General features: G+C 31.9%; 1 protein-coding gene and 1 long non-coding RNA gene across 5 annotated transcripts; one reads left to right on the top strand and one right to left on the bottom strand.

Moving 5' to 3' along the window:
- The first annotated feature begins 5,370 nt into the window (after positions 1-5,370).
- Positions 5,371-7,287, top strand: LOC18034971 (probable xyloglucan endotransglucosylase/hydrolase protein B). Of its 2 annotated transcripts, XM_006423818.2 has the most exons (4): positions 5,371-5,473; positions 5,567-5,858; positions 5,963-6,156; positions 6,734-7,287. In XM_006423818.2, the coding sequence occupies exons 2-4, from the start codon at positions 5,571-5,573 to the stop codon at positions 7,131-7,133; spliced, it is 882 nt and encodes a 293-aa protein (XP_006423881.1). In that variant the 5' UTR covers positions 5,371-5,473; positions 5,567-5,570; the 3' UTR covers positions 7,134-7,287. The 2 variants fall into 2 exon arrangements, with proteins under 2 accessions (XP_006423881.1, XP_006423880.1); XM_006423817.2 differs by lacking the exon at positions 5,371-5,473 and having other exon boundaries at positions 5,480-5,858.
- Positions 7,288-12,503: 5,216 nt separating this feature from the next.
- On the bottom strand, positions 12,504-15,876 carry LOC18035284. 3 transcript variants are annotated; one of them, XR_002904386.1, is made up of 7 exons: positions 15,491-15,876; positions 15,358-15,400; positions 14,555-14,754; positions 14,300-14,388; positions 13,895-14,019; positions 13,624-13,789; positions 12,504-12,634 (listed from the first exon to the last, which is right to left on the bottom strand). It is a non-coding gene; the product is annotated as an uncharacterized LOC18035284 (long non-coding RNA). The 3 variants fall into 3 exon arrangements; XR_002904385.1 differs by having other exon boundaries at positions 14,305-14,388; XR_002904387.1 differs by lacking the exon at positions 14,300-14,388.
- Between the last annotated feature and the right edge of the window lie 1,745 nt (positions 15,877-17,621).

The raw sequence follows: 17,621 nt of genomic DNA, 5'->3' as shown, positions 1-17,621 counted from the left end.
TTGTCGAATCCATCTTCATTTGAATTTGATTGAGCCTTTTTATAGTTGGAGCTGAAAACTAGCCGTTATTGGCTTTTTGGTCATAACCGGCTTGGTGCTTGAGTTTACCGTTGTAGCCAAAATTTGAATTTTTGAATAACTAGTTTTCCATTTATTGGTAACTGGTATGCTGTTGAATTCCATAGAGCTCAATTGATGTAATCAGTTTGCCGTTTTGAGGTATCCAGTTGCCGATTGTTTTTAGAGTGTTATAGTTATGAATCTGGTTTGGTGGTTCTTTTAAGCAAGATGCTGTTTATCAACAAAATATAGTTTTGCCTAGAAAAACTTCTTACGAAAAATCACTTTTACTAAGAATATCAAATCGTATCCTCATGTTAGAACTTTCTTTTAAAATATAAGGAAGATGTTTTAAAAACTTTGAGAAATGATCATTCATTTTCTTGTTTTAAAAACATAATATGTATTTCCAATATTACCCATTAATTCATGATTTGTTATAATCAAAATCAAAATGCCATATAACCATATAGGCTAACAACACTTATAAAGATAATACAATTATCACTAAAGAATAACTCAATGATATTACTTAAAAGTTGCCATTATAGTTGCAGTCTAGTGGAACTCATTTTAACGGGACTCGTTTTACTGAGTCATATGGAATTTTGTTATTTTGAATAAGAATAGTATCTCAAGATATTAGTGAGAGTATGTTTCTGAATTAATACTTAAAAAACTTCTAGACTGTATTACAAAGTGTATTATATAGAGTCTTGGTAGATTTTTTACCGTGATATAATTGTAGATTGTAATAATTTTTTTTGTTTTTTTTAGAAATGACATTTTTTAACAGTTTAGTAATTATCTATTTTTTTTCTAACATGAAGTAAAAATATATGTTTTACTCTTTAAACTAATTATCTATTTTTTTTCCTAACATGATGTAAAAATATATATTTTACTCTTTAAACTAACTAAAAATGACACATTATAACATTACTTAAAAACATTTCAATGTTGTTATTCTAACTTGGACTCCAAATAATTTATCATTTATCATTGATTGTTGGGATTGATGTTCTTAGTTATAAAGATTTGTTATTGACGCGCCACGGCAATTGCACCTTAAAAACATTTCAATAATCTTATTCTAACTTGGACCCCAATTAATTTATCATTTATCATTGATTGTATAAAATATTAATAGATTTAATTATTAATTAGTAATATATTAATTTTACAATAGTAACACGTAATGTCAATTGAAATACAAACAATGTATCTCTACTTCATTAAGTGTAGCGCCACGTTAATTAGAAATTAGGTAATTTTTAAAAACCTCCCCTGAGGTTTGAGGCTGTTACAAGTAGATGGCCAAAATCATTTTATTTGTAAAAAAACCCCCCTACCGTCAGTTAAATTTTCTCTTGACTGATAGTTGACTTTGAAAAGACAATATTATCCCTGGTGGCAATGCGATCCTTGTGAACCGAAAGCTGGAGTGTTTAATCGAATGGTTTAATGTTCTTCACTTCATTTATTTTCATTTCTTGATTATCCTGTTCTTATTTATTTATTTGAAATCCCACATCAAAGATTGGATCACTAAGTACCAAGGTGCGCCACCCCAAGCCCCCTTCCTTTTTTGTAGTATTCATAAAACAAAGGCTAAAAAGGATGTTAATGAAATCAAAGAGAACAGCCCAATTGAACTTTTCCCAACATAATCGCATTACACCAGGCACGACCAATCCTTTTCAGACCGTCACTTTCAACAATTTCAACCAAAAAAAACAAAAAAAAAAAATCCCCCATAACTATAATCTCTTCAAACTCTTCTTCCTAGCATCTATTTTCTTCCTGTCAGCCTGGACTTTTGCTAGCCCAACTTCTTTCTTTTGTGTAGTGGCTGAAGCGGGTGTTGTAGTAGACCGGCCGATTCCTATCTCCACTGTTGGAACAGCAGCGGATGGCTGATCCTGATTATTTCCTCCTCTAGTGGTTGTTGCGGAAGGAGCTAGTGGTTGCGCCAATGGCAATGGTATTGCACCACCAGATGGTGTGTTGTTCTTCTGGTCCATGTTGGTGATAGTCTGGTCAACATTCAATGCCGTTGTTGATTCAGAAATAGCTCCTGACTTGAATTTTGGTTTTGGCTTTGCATGAATCCCAGTGTAAATCCTGCAGAAAACTTACAATCTTCAGTGAACCGCGTAAAACTTGACTTACTTGAGTGGGTTGAGACGCTTCTCGAAGAGTTTCTTCGCTTCGTCGATGTCTTTGGAATCTTCCAAACATCTGTTATGACACTCAAGGAAGAGCAGTTTGCTGCCAAAGTTGCTATAAGGAAAAAAGACGACGCAAAGATAGCTTCGTATTTGAAATCAAGAAAAAGATTGGCCAAAGAGATGCTTAAGCTTGTCAGTGCAATTCGGTGTATCGGCCAATACCAGGTACCGCCACCAATGCTGGCGTCCGTTGTAGATTCTGAGTTAGCCGGTGTCGTGACTGATGCTGTTCGAGTGAAATTTCTCCATCATCATCGGATTCTAGTACGCGATCAAGTGGCAGTCTTTTCTTTCTCAACGCCAAAAGCTGAAAAAAAAAAAAAAACATTACAACCCATTACAGGCCAGCTAAGATAAATCCCTGTATGATTTTCGCGCCAAGGATCGTACTATCACTAGGGATAATATTGTCTTTTCAAAGTCAACTACCAGTCAAAGAAAATTTAACTGACGGTAGGAGATTTTTGACAAATAAAACGATTTTGGCCATCTACTTGCAACAACCTCAAACCTCAGGAGAGGTTTTTAAAAACAGTAGCGATATGCTCACAAAGGTTTGCACAAAACGGTGCGTTTTGTGCACACTTTAAAAGGCTCCTCGTAATTCTACAAGACACACGCACCAAACAAGACATACGCACGTTACGTTTCGTTCTCCCTTCACTGCAACAGCTCGGTTTTCACTGCAACTGTACAACAGCTCCGTTTTTTTTAGGAAGATGATTTAATGAATATTTGAACTTGGAATTTCTCTCAAAGAATATTTTGTTTGATTTATTTATGGTTCATTGAAGTTGCTGTTGATATTACAAAAGTGGGTTGTTTGCAGCCATTGCAAGAGTATTGTTAGTCTATGCGATTTTTGTCAAGTTGAATGAAATCTGAGAAAACCCAGTTGCTTGGTCTGTTCATGTGGCTTAGAGATTTGTGAGTGATTATGCAGTGCATTTGCAACATGGTTTTGCAGTTGAAAATGGTTTGGTTGAGGTTCCCTGTCCATTAAAATTAGTTCAAACTTTTCCTTGTGAACCGAAAGCTTTACACGATTTAATGCAATGTTGCAAATAACAGAAAATAATATTTCAACCATAAACATAATTTTCATTGCAAATAGATGAAATTGAGATCGAGAGATTGAGGCAGATTGGAGCCGAGACAGTGAGGGAAATGGAGCCACCGAGAATGAGGGTGATCGGAGCCGAGAGAGTGTGGCAAAACAGATCCAGCGAGAATGAGGGAGTACAGAGCCGAGAGCGAGGGAGAATGGTGTCTAAAGAATAAGGAAGTTGCTGGGTTTTTGTTGCAGTGAAAGGAGGTAGTGGTTTTTTGTTGCAGTGAAAGGAGGCATACACGAGTGGGAGGAGCTGGGAAGAGCGTGTGTGTTGTTGTGCACGTACGAAGAGCCTTTTAAAGGTGCACAAAACGCACCGTTTTGTGCAAATGTTTGTGCGCGAATATGTGAGAACATCATTTTCCTTTTAAAAATTACCCATTAGAAATTATATATAGTACTGTGGCAGGGTGATCTTGGGTGTTGGTAGTGAGTAACTTAGCAATGAACCACTGACATGACACCGCATGGACCAACTGGCTAGTTCGAGAATAAATATCGAAAATGACAAACATAGCCTTCTGGAGTGCTCGAAGCATTAATTGATTACCATGGGCAAATGAGTAAACGAAGAAAGGAGACAACCGGATGATGTCATGTAACCTTCTAGGTGAGGGTGGCATTATGGGTTCGCTTCAATTTTTTCAGAAAATTGAATCAGATTGACCTCAGTCGATCTAGGGAGAGCCAAACCAAAATGAATTCGAATTTTAATTCAATATGATTTTGTTTAGGTTACTTCTGCTTGATTCTTCCTTTTTTTCCCTTTTTGATATATTTTCCTAATTTAATTTGATTTTCAAAAAATGAACTGATTTTAAACCTAATTTGTTTTGATATTTTTAAATCAAGTAGTTAAAACCAACTGAACGAAACTCAAAATTTGAGTTTGACACAACTAAAAGCGGATAGAATGCCAACATTTACTTTTGGGTTTCAAAAAAGTATAATTCTCCCCTGTGATATATGGAATGTCATCGTCATGAATTGGGAACAATTATAAGAAGACAGAATAGTAAGTACAGAAATCTGTGGCACTGGAAAGGAAATTAACTAGCATAAAAGAATTCACAACAAAACAATTAAACATAGACCATAATGCACCAATAGACCTTTAACTTAGTTGGAGAGTACTTGCTGAGTATTTTTTTTTTTAAATTATGAAATAATTGAGTAAAAATTATTTTCTCTTTTATAAAATATAAGTTTCATAATTGAATAAAAGTAATTTTTTCTTTTATGAAATGTGAGGGGATTGAGTATCCTTCAATATTAGTGAGGATTAAAATTCAAATAGTTTTTAATAGTTATTGTCATATGAATATAATAAAAAAATTCATAGACCATAATACCAAGACAAAAATATATGGATGAAATTGATCCAACAGTGAAGTAATTTTGTCATGTAATAAAATAATGAATATTTCAAATTTTAAATATTAAAATAAGGATGAAATGATAGTGTAACTGTAATACCATACTACAATTCTACCGTAGCTGGACCCATTAAATAATTAGATCCCAAAATAAAATTTACTGTTCTGCGACAGCCTTACTACCAACTCAGCACTCGAGGACCTGAGCAAGACCAGATAATTGCGAAGTTAATGACAAGATGAAAATGGGTCAGGTCCGCAATTGCCGATTCTTTTCCACAGCTCAACGTCTATGGCCACGTCCGCAAACGCGCACGGGACAAGAAAAAATCAACAATTTTTAACATGTTTTAAGAGCACACTGGTCCATTTTTTCAGTCCTCGATTTACTCACTCTTCCAATCAAACCTTTTTAACAGAGACCAACGTGCCTAAAAAAAAAGGTAAATATTTTCATAATTGAATATTTGAATCCTATCAAACCCCACACCACCGCCACAGATTTAGGCCGATGATAGCTGTATTAGTTTACTATTTACTTTATATTATTTTAATCACAAAATTGATAATTACATTTGCTTCATTCATTTACATTTACATGTACTTGACAAATAATGCTTTCCAGTTCAAAATCAACGCTTACTTAAAGCCTTGCTCTCCTCTTCATTTTTCCACATCCACATACACTTCTCTCTGTAATGCTCTGGAGCCTGAATGACGAATATACGTTTTTCATTTGATCGAAAAGATTTTGTCACTGAAGCTAAACTTTGTTTTGTGTTTTGCAGAGAAATGGCTTCAAAAATATGGATTCTGCTTCTGGGTATTTTGTTTATGGTGTCAGCAACAATGGGAGTTCCACCAAGAAAACCTGTGAATGTCCCATTCGGCAGAAACTACATGCCCACTTGGGCTTTTGATCACATCAAATACTTCAATGGTGGCTCTGAGATTCAGCTTCATCTTGACAAATACACGGGCACTGGCTTCCAATCCAAAGGAAGTTACTTGTTCGGCCATTTCAGTATGCAAATGAAATTGGTTCCGGGGGATTCGGCTGGATCTGTCACTGCTTTTTATGTGAGTGTTTTTTTCTCTCTATTTCTTTCTTAGTAGTTCAAAGAAATAAAAATAAATGCTTGGCCGATAATTAAAAAGCATTTGTTAATGTTCAAAAAATGCAGCTGTCTTCTCAAAACTCAGAGCATGATGAAATCGATTTTGAGTTCTTGGGCAACAGAACAGGACAGCCTTACATTCTGCAAACAAATGTGTTCACTGGAGGAAAGGGTGACAGAGAACAAAGAATCTATCTTTGGTTTGATCCAACCAAAGCTTACCACTTCTACTCTGTGCTCTGGAATATGTATCAGATTGTGTAAGTCATTTATTTTTCCCAGATTCAGATTATTTATTTAACAATTAAAAAAGAAAAAAGAAAAAGAAAAAGATTTATGTTACTTAGACCTCTTATATAGCATTAAAAGTTGGTAATTTTAGCTTGGATATGTTGTATAAAGCTTCATCAAAAGTTTAGGAGCAAATCTAGCAAAAAAATTGAACTATTGAAGCATGTATAAATTTGGCAGCTGGTCTGTGTGGGGAGATATATGAAAATTTGGGGTCTATTGGTACCGACTAGAAGTAAGCTTACCCGAAAATTTATTCCCAGCAACAACATTGAGAAAAGTCTAATTCTATTGTGTCCTCCCAGCAACAGCAATGAGAAAAGTCTATTCTCTTGTGTCGTCAATATTGTTGAAGTCACTAGTGCAAGTGGAGTTCTTACTTTCCAACCAATTTGGTGTTTTTGTCAAACAAGTTGATTGCTTTGCTGGAAACGTATTCCAACTGGCGCACACATACATCTTATTTTATTTTTTTTTAAAAAGACAAAAGATACAACGTTAATAACATATGATGATGATTGATCGATGATGCCAATTGCCAAACAGATTCTTCGTGGATGACATACCAATTAGAGTGTTCAAAAATTGCAAAGATTTGGGGGTTCGTTTCCCATTCAACCAACCGATGAAAATATACTCAAGTCTGTGGAATGCGGATGACTGGGCCACAAGAGGTGGACTTGAGAAAACAGATTGGTCCAAGGCTCCTTTCATTGCTTCATACAAAGGCTTCCATATTGATGGCTGTGAAGCCTCTGTTCAGGCCAAGTACTGTGCTACACAGGGGAAACGCTGGTGGGATCAGAAAGAGTTTCAGGATCTTGATGCTTTTCAGTACAGAAGGCTCAAATGGGTTCGCAGTAAGTTCACCATTTACAATTACTGTACTGATCGTTCTAGATTCCCAGTTCTTCCTCCTGAATGCAGAAGAGACAGAGACATATGAAGATCAAAGATCTTATGATCATATCATATAATTAATCACTTTTGATTTCTTTCTTTCTGTATCATTATCATTTTATCAATTATCAATTATCAATTATCATTGTATGTTGCTATTTATTATTTGAAAATCTATATATGTATCATGTTGTATTGTATGCACGTGATTGTCTCTTTTTTCCGTTATTATTATTATATCTGAAACTAGAAAATTAAATAACTTTTTTATACTTGTTTTAATATTACAAGGAATGGTGGTGATTTGTTGTATTAAAAGTTTTATCCATGTTCCAATGTTGGATTGGAAATGCACTTGTGCACTGGTGCACGTGTCCCGAATTGGCTAGCACAACACTAATATTGTGTTTATTTTTTGGAGTGGGAGTGATAAGTGTAGAATTTTTTATTCCCGTGTTTATTTTAATATTTTAAGAGAGGATTGAAAATCTTACTCTGTGAGTCCCAATCATTTTTGGAGTGAGAAGTGGGAGTGGGATTTCAATAAGACTTCAATGGAGAGGTGGCCTATTGTTGGAGTGGGGAGTGGGAGTGGGACTCTCATGGGAAGAGGTGTGAATGGGAATCAATCCATTCTCATCTTTTCATTTTCTCTTCTTCTTTTATTAAATTTAAATTTAATATTTAATAAAATAAAATAAAATAAATAATATTATTATATTTAACTAAATCATAATTTACATTAATTTTAAGTTAAAATTACTTAAAAATAATATTATTATATTAATAGAGAATAATAATATTACTATATACTATCTTTATTTGAAAATATAATATTATTATATTTATTTAAATAATAATATTATATTTAACTAAATAATAATTTGTATTGATTTTAAGTTAAAATTACTTAAAATAATATTATTATATTAATAGAGAATTAATAATATTACTATATACTATCTTTATTTGAAAATATAATATTATTGTACTTATTTAAAAATAATAGTATTTTATTTATTTAATATTAATAATTAATAATAATAATAATAAATAGTTTATTCTAAGAAAATATTAATTTCATAATATGTTAATAGTAAAAATGTTTCCTTTATATTGCTCTCATCAATAATTTTTAATTTACATAATTAAGAATATTAATAATTATTATAAATTTACAAATATAATAAAATAAATGTTTATTCATCAAATATATATTTTATTAACTTTGTAATTAAAAATTATAATTCTTTAAATAAGGGTAAAATTATAATTTGAAACTATTTATTCTCAATCCAAGATAAAATAAACATATAAATTAAATTCTGATCTCCATTCCATACTTCTATTACAGTATAAGTAAATAACTTATTCTCACTTCTACTTCACACTCTCAATCTTAGGATTCCCACTTCTTATGATTCCCACTTCAATCTAAAATGTAAACGCTACCTAAGTGTCCATAATTAACTAACACAACACTAAAACATGCCCATGATGTTTTCTCTAACTATCATATTATGTTCAAACCATGTGCTTCTTTTAAAGAAACCAAATAAGAATTGAAAGTATCAGAATTAGTGATAAATTCAGCTGGAGTTACCGCGTTAATTCATCATTTTTAATTAATATTGCGACTGTAATTCGGTTAATTGTTGATTTTGTCAGCGCTTGTTTAATTTTGTTAAAATATTCACGGCTGTAAAATCACAACTTCTTTTGCAATCACTTTAACTCCATATTCTAGCAATCAAAATTATTTTTGCGGTGTAAAATAATATGTTTTTGTGACTAAACTATTAGTCCCAAATTTAAATAAAACATGTCAGAAAATAGTATTTAAATGGTCTATTTAGATGTTCAAAGTGAAATTAGTGACATTATATTTTCATCACTATTTTTTATTTTGAATTGAAAAGTGTTGTTGTTTTGTGCAAATTTATTTTATTGCATAATAATAATAATAATAATAATAATAACAATGGGGTTTTAAAATATTTTTAACCACGATTTATTATATATTTCATGAATATATATACTGTATCAGAAAAGTAAGTTGAAGTGACTATTTTCAATCATCCATGATGGGTTTGGCTACAATGCCGTTGGCATTGTACCCGGCACCATGCCGGGCTCTCAAAAAGAGAGCCCGGCTGTCTTTGGCTGCCCTTTGGCAGCCAAAGACTTGGTGCAGCCGGTTAACAAACCGGTTGCACCATATTTTTTAAAAATATATATATTAAAAATACAATATAAAAATAAATAAATTAAATAAAATGTCAAAAATAATTTTTTATAATATAATTAATAGCAAAAGATAAAGAAATTAAATAATATAATACAAACCCTATAATACAATATAATATAATTAAATAAAATGAAAAAAAATAAAGAAATTGAAAATGAAAAAAATAGTATTTCAGGTTTAACGCCAGTTGTTGCATGTCCGACGTCTCGATTGCATGTTTGATATAAGATGTTGCATGTGTTGAATAAAGACAACATAAAGAATATTCTCGAATATTCTCGTCTATTTCATGTTTGACGTCCAAGTTGCGAACTTTACGTGATAAGTTGCATATTTCGCGTGAATTGTTGCAAGTTTCATGTTTAACGTCCATTGTTGAATATCGGACGTCACGGTTACATGTTTGACGTAATCTGTTGCATGTCTTGAATAAAGCCAAAATAAAGAATATTCCCGAATATTCTTATCCGTTTCATGTTTGACGTCGAAGTTGCGAACTTTACGTGATAAGTTGCATATTTCGCGTGAAGTGTTGCAAGTTTCATATTTAACGTCAGTTGTTGCATGTTCGACGGTTGGATTTTATGTTTGACGTACGATATTGCATGTTTTGAATAAAGCCAAAATAACGAATATTCCTAAATATTCTCGTCCGTTTCATGTTTGACGTCGAAGTTGCAAACTTTACGTGATAAGTTGTATAATTCACGTGCAGTGTTGTAGGTTGCATGTTTAACGTCCGTTGTTGCATGTCGGTCGTCCCGGTTTCATGTTTGACGTTCGATGTTGCATGTTTTGGATAAAGCCAAAATAAAGAATATTCTTGAATATTCTCGTCCGTTTCATGTTTGACGTCGAAGTTGTAAACTTTACGTGATAAATTATATATTTCACGCGCAGTGTTACAGGTTGCATGTTTAACGTCCGTTGTTGCATGTCTGACGTCCGATGTTGCATGTTTGGGATAAAGCCAAAATAAAGAATATTCACGAATATTCTCGTCTGTTTCATGTTTGACGTCGAAGTTGCAAACTTTACGTGATAAGTTGTATATTTCACGTACAGTGTTGCAGGTTGCATGTTTAACGTTCGTTGTTGCATGTCTGACGTTCAACTTGCATGTTTGACGTTAGATGTTGCATGTTTTACATAAAGCCAAAATAAAGAATATTCTCGAATATTCTCGTCCATTTCATGTTTGATATCAAAGTTGCATACTTTACGTGATAAATTGCATATTTAACGTGACTTCTTGCGGGTTTCATGTTTTACGTCTATTGTTGCATGTTGGACGTCGAGGTTGCATGTTTGACGTTAGATGTTGCATGTCTTGAATAAAGCCAAAATAAAGAATATTCGGGAATATTCCCGAATATTCTCGCTTGTTTTATGTTTGACATCAAAGTTGCATGCTTTACGTGATATGTTGCATGTTTGATGTAAAATATTATTGGTTTCATGTTTAACGTCAGTTGTTGCATGTTGGACATCAGGGTTGCATGTTTGACGACTAATGTCACATGTCTTAAATAAAGTAAAAATTTTAAAAATTTCCCGCCCGTTTCATTCACACACCTTTCCCAAAATTTTAAAATTTAAAATGGCGGTTCACCATTACCTGGATGTCGGTTCGCCGTGTTTGTCCAGTAACTTTGCAATTGCTATTAGTTAACCTTTGCTCTTAACGGATCTTTATCTGCAATCATATACCTCTCTGGATGATATCGGTTCACCATTATCTAAAAAAAAGTTCACCCTTCTCTTCCAGAATCGAATAAGCAAATACACTTCTTTCTGGAAGATATCGGCTAACCGTTATCAAATTAACGATTCATTGTTATCTTGTAGAATTAAATTAACATGTTTCTAGAAACTGTCGGTTAATTGTTAGCTCAATAATGGTTCATGTCACTGTCTAGAATTTTAAACACTTTAAAACGGTGTACTATTTAAATATTAATTAAGATAATATATTAATTAAAAAATTATGAAAAAATACAGTTAATAGTAACAAAAATAGAATTTTATAAATTATAAATTTGTAAAACATAATAGAAAATAAACAAATAATTTGCTATGGAATTGGAATTATCAAATCTCTTGCGTTTTAAAATATTCAAAGCTCTTGTAATATTATAGAGTTATATATATAGAGATGTGCGTGCGTGTGCGCATACATACACATGAATATTTTGATCTTATGTTTGTGGTGAAACCCCATTAATTACTCATTAGATTCATGTTATTTTACTAAACTAGATTCTATTAATAAAGATACATTAAATTGAATTAAATTCAACTTATACCCAATAATTATATTTGGGAATTTATCTAACTTACTAATTTTTATTTAACTCATACACAAGTTATAAATGTGTTCATTAAATTACACATAAATTTAATTGTCTAACTATTTTTTTACATGATTGATAAAATGATGGCTTTAAAAAGAACTTGTAATTTGAAAAAAAAATCCAATTAATTATAATAAAATTACATATCTATCCAATTTTTTTCCTTATTTTAGTTTAATAATAGTTTGAAAAAGAATTTGATAATTCAAGTGAAAATCACTTTTCTTATTTGTTGCATAATAATATTTTTTAGGTGTATTTTGTTTTTTTTTTTTTTTAAACAAACTAATCATGATGGATATTTTAAATTACTGAGTCACAAAAATTCTAAGCTCAATTGAAATTTACAATCGTTTATCAATGAAAATATGCTAGCAAAACAAAAAAAACATTGAGGGATAAAAAGAAAATATGGCAGAAAGAAAAAGGCAACATCACTATGATCATTGTTATAAGAAAAATAAAGCGAAAATCTTCCCAGGGTAAATCCATATGCTAAACATCCAAAATTGACGACGTAGAATTTCAATATCACCAATAACACTCCCCAAACCTAAAGATTGCAACAAATTGATGGCACATTTGAGGGCTTAGAACCTAGTATATCTTAAATCATTTTGGATTAAATTATATCACAATTTTTTCATTTTTTTTAATTGTGTGAAAACAAACTACAGTACACTTATTTCAAAAGAAATTTGTTAATGAAAAACAAACTAATGAAAATCAAGAGCACTCATTTATAAGAGTAGGCTATAAAAAGAAAAAAAATTATTATAAGCATAATCTCCCAAAAAATAAAAGCATCGTCAAATTGAGTTACAAACTAATTACAATTTCATTCGTATTCGTAAACCAAGAGGTTGCGCAACATCAAAAAGTTTCCAGTAAAACACTTATGCCAGATAATTTATAGAACCAAGCAATATCCGGTTGAATTCTCCCCTGCAAATAATTAAAATTTTCAAGTTAATCGATAAGATAAAAATAGCCGTTAATCATAATAAGAAGCAACAGCAAATCACAATAAGAAGCAACAGCAAATTACACTAAAAAATAGCAGGAAAAAAGCACCAAAACAACAAATATAACCAAGAAACAACAATAAAAAATGCCCAAAAACAACAGAAAAAGATGCCCAAAACAGCAATAAAAATTACCCTAAAACAACAGTGAAAAATGCCTAAAAACAACATAAATAAATCCAAAACAAAAGTGAAAAAATTGCCTAGAAACAGTAGACAAAAGCCCAAAACAACTGGAAGACTACCTAAAACCAGCAGAAAAAATCTAAGATAGTAGCAAAATCTTCCACTGCTAAAGAAAGCTATGAAAGGAAAGAAATAAAACTCATAAAGAGTTAAAGGTAACATAATGAAGGCTCAAATCTGAAGCTCCATATGTAAGAACAAACATCCCTATACAAACACCCCTATGCATGTAATAGTCATATAAAACATAATTACAATTACAGTCCATCCAGCAATTGTTTGCTTGTTTCATTATAAATGTCTGCAATAGTCATATAAAACATAATTAAACACTTAAGCAGAACCCAGAAGATAAAGTACAAAAAGCATGGTAAAAGAAATAAATGTCACAGAGGAATCCAGAGAGTAATATATCAAAGAGTCCAGCTCAATCCAACCTCCATAAATTTAAATATGATGGTGAAAGGATCATAATTCAAACACACTCCAAAGAGATGTAATTTACATTAGATAACACAGCTTTTCATATTCTGATTAAGCACATGCCAAGTTAAGAATATATTTACTTTTGAAATTAGGAAAATTACCACACAGTGAATTCAGGCACACCAATCAGAGCAGCTATTGATCAAGCAATAATAAATTGCACCTCATTATTTGAAAATTTACAAGAATTGCATATTTTAAAGGTCTAGATGACCAAATACAAAGGTTGCACAATACCTTGAACTCGTTTTATAAAAGGATAACTGGCTCCTCCACCCTTTTTGGCAAGGCTGAGTTTATTTCAAAGTGCCAACATCAACAAGGTTTTCCCCACTAATAGCCAGAGAACTCTGACTAAATTGCAATGATACAGAATCAATTGATGACTGAAGTGTGGATAGAACTGGCACCTCATCAGGTGGGACATATTTGAGAATCAATACAGAAACATATATAGAAAAAAGTGATAAGAGAAATATAAATACAATTAAAAGGAACAAATGGATACCTCCTTGATTCCCACACACAGGAGTCCAGTAACAAAAAGTACAATAATTGCAGCACAGGGATCAACAATAATGTCAAGCCCCAGGAATTTCTTGATGAGCCAAAAAGAAAGGAAGAATGCACAGCCTATAATCATTAATAACAACAACATAAGAACATAAACGTTTAAATTGCATAGGCAATTGTAGACCTCCCTCATAAAATATATGAATTCAAATCAATACAAAGATGATTAGTTGTCAAAAAGGTAACTCACAGAAAATAAGGGAAAAGAAAAAGTAAACAAGCTAAATGAACAAACAATACAATTAAACCATTCCAATTTAGTTGATAGTGCAAAACACATATGACTCAATAGTAACAACTAAAGTAAATTAATATACAATCAAAGCTCGATAAAATTCACCAGACCAGATTCGGGTATATGCCACGAGGAACAGCAGACCCGCTAATTATGTACTCAAGTATCAGAGCTAGCCAATCAACCACCTAACACTGCCAAAATACAACATCAACTAAGTTAAATCAATTTATTAGACCAAAACATTAATAACGATTACTATGCCCCAGCTAATCACTAGTTTATCCCACTTTAGAAACAAGATCCAATTATATGAATCAATAAACTACATCTCTAAGAAATGACTATTACGAGTTATACCAGTATTAAAGGTAACAAGGATAATGATAGGCACTCCCAGCAGATGGCCAACGACTTGCAAGCTCAGCATAGTAAAAGGCTGAAAAAGCAGAAGCTATTCCAGCTATAAGGAAACGAAAGGGTGAGTGCCGGTCCTGAATGCTCTCTAGCAACCGTTCCAACAAGAATATATGCTCCAGCCCCAAGTGTTGAGTCAACACCTAACCAGAGTTTGTACAAGAAATAAATAGTAAGATCCATCTTAAAAAAAAAAAGTCCGGAATTTATTATATCACTGCCTAATAAAGAAATATTGATTATATGAACTGCAATCAAAAACGAAAATTTTTAGAGTAAAACCTATCACAATAAATAAGCAACTAATCCAAGCTCCAAGACCATAGTCTACCCAAAACACTTAGCCATTTAAAGAGAGGGGAGGGGGAAAGCCTAATCATCACACACACCCATCATGAAATCTTGAGTTTCCTGACGAGAATCTAACAAAATGCTCAAGAACACTTAAAGCCATAGAAAAAAAAAAATTAAATTCAAGATCTGTTTCATAAGAATTTAACCAAAAATCCAAATTCTTAGATATTCAATATGGAAAGCAAAAACCCATATTCTTAAAAATTAGAAATTTAACCAAAATAAAAAATATTTAGAAAGAAAAATATCTTTTGTTCATTACGAGTCATCTTCCCATTGTAGCTCATGTAGAATTTTGAGAGAGAGAGACCAAATTTGAAAAATTAGTGCTTTCAGAGAGAAATGCAAATTCCAAAAATAAGAAATAAGACAAAATAAAATATAAAAAATACCTTTTATTCATTCGGCGTTGCTCCCCAGCGAGCTAATGTACGGCTTCAGGAGAGAAAGATCAAGTTTGAAAAGTTAGGGCTTTGAAGGAGAAAGCCAAATTTGAAAAATTAGAAATTTAATAAAAAAGAATACCTTTATTCATTCTGATTCATTCCTCCCACTGAGCAATGTAGGGCCTGAAGAGAGATATCAAATTTGAGAATGAAAAAATTAGGGCTTGAACATAGATACGCCAATTTTGAGAATGAAAAATTTAGGGATTTGAGAGACCGAATTTGTCAATGAGAGATTTCAGAGAGAGAATATCGTCGTTGAGAGAGCGATTAGATTTTAGAATGGAAAAATTTTAGGGATTTGAGAGACGAATTTGAAAAAAAGAGGAGGAAAATAGAGTGTGTGTAACCGGTTGCAAAGGTAGCCAATTATTTTCTAATTTCAAAAATTATTATATTTGAGCCGTTGGATTCCTTGAACTTAAATCCAACGGTAAATTAATTACTCCGGCATGGTACCGGGGACTTGTGTCCCGGCATTGTAGCTTTAGCCATCCATGATAATATATTTTGTCACATAAAACGGTATCTAGTGAAAAAACAAAAATTGATTCAAAAATGTTATTTTGTTACCATTACTTTGGTTGTACATGGCAAGTAATATTGTCTTGCATCATTTTTGTGACAAATTTCTTTTGTTGCTATAAAGCAGCATCTGCGATTGGGGAATATAGTTACGCAAATTGATACGTAATGACAAACAAATTTGATCTAATAATAGCTTTTTTTGACTAATAAATACAGTAAGAGTAGTCATTAATAGACAAATCAACGACAATTAGCCTAATATGAAATTACTTTTAAATATTTAATTATAATCTAGAAGATCCAAATAAAAAATATTGTTGGATGCTTAATCCGGCATTGTTAAATCCTTAATTCAACATTGGGCTTATATGTGAATAATTATGTGTTGCGGATTGTTATATAAGATTAAACTGAATAAAAAGTGATTTATTAAGATTTTCAATAATTTGGGTTTTAATGTATCTAATAGGGAGTTAACCTTTAATGTGTAGGAGACTTAAGGATAATTTCTATTTCTATAATGAGCTGAAATAAGGATACTTAAAAACAATCGAAAAAGTTGTTTATATAAGTGGTCATGGTCCCTAGGTTAGACGTATTGTTCTATTCTTTCCAACATCCCATTATCAGAGAGAGACCACAAAAAAATTTAAAGGATTCTCTAAGAAAACATATTGAACTAAAAAGACAACCATGTGAATGTTTCTAAATTTTAGGTGATGGTTTTCACCAAAAGATTTATTATTCTAATAATTGGTAGCAGACCATCTTTATGTTGAATCATTAAAACTTGAATTTATTTTCGATTAATGATTAAAGTTTTGGTGTTCTCAAATTTTATAATTTCAATATTATTGAGTTTGAGAACAAATTGTGGCTGTTTTCTAAATTAAATAAATTCAGAATTTTAGAAATTTGGTTTGGGAAAATTCAATTTTTTCAAAATTGAGGTTTTGTGGTTGGTGTCAGCTGCTGCTATCACCATCATTGCAAATATTGTAGTTAGGGCGCTCCAGCCAGCAAGCCTAGCAAGCCTAGCAAGCCCCTCACATAAAGAAACAAAAAAAAAAAAAGGTGGTTGAACGATTCAAGCACTGAAAAGGTACGACTTTGCACCACACTAGTAGTAAGCAAGCAAACTGTAGCTTCTGCTCAAAGAAAAGGAATAAAAAGAAAAAAAAATTAGGGTTAAGGTTTGATTTGGGACTGGTATTTAACCCGAATCGGTTCAGCCCTAAATTGGTCAATAGTTGACCATTGACCGTTGATTTTGACTTTGACCTAAAAGTTTTTGGGGTAATTTTTGGTGCAATTTTAATTTTAAATATTGGTATGTTTATATTTATTTTGGGATGAATTAATTGAAGCAATAGTCGCCAAAGTGACCTCTTTTGTGGACATTAATTTATTTTAGAATATAACCGGTTGTATGTATGTATTATCTATGAATATCGATCGGCCTGAAGGAAGGTCCATATTTAACATAATTGCATGTGCACCTGTGGTAATAAATGTGTAATGATTATTCAGTTTTATATGTTAATAATAAATTAACCCAAAGGAAGATTTGTTGTTTGACATATTATTCTTATCAGTGTTTGATTCTACACCAATATATCACTTAGATGTCTAGTGTCTTGAGATGAGGTTTACCTTTATTTGAATTTATTTTTGTTTTGAAA

This window comes from Citrus clementina, unplaced genomic scaffold (genome assembly GCF_000493195.1).
Source record: "Citrus clementina cultivar Clemenules unplaced genomic scaffold, Citrus_clementina_v1.0 scaffold_8, whole genome shotgun sequence".
In the NCBI taxonomy this organism is placed as follows: Eukaryota; Viridiplantae; Streptophyta; class Magnoliopsida; order Sapindales; family Rutaceae; genus Citrus; species Citrus x clementina.
The sequence above is the reverse complement of the archived record's forward strand: the minus strand, read 5'-3'. Positions and strand labels throughout refer to the sequence as shown.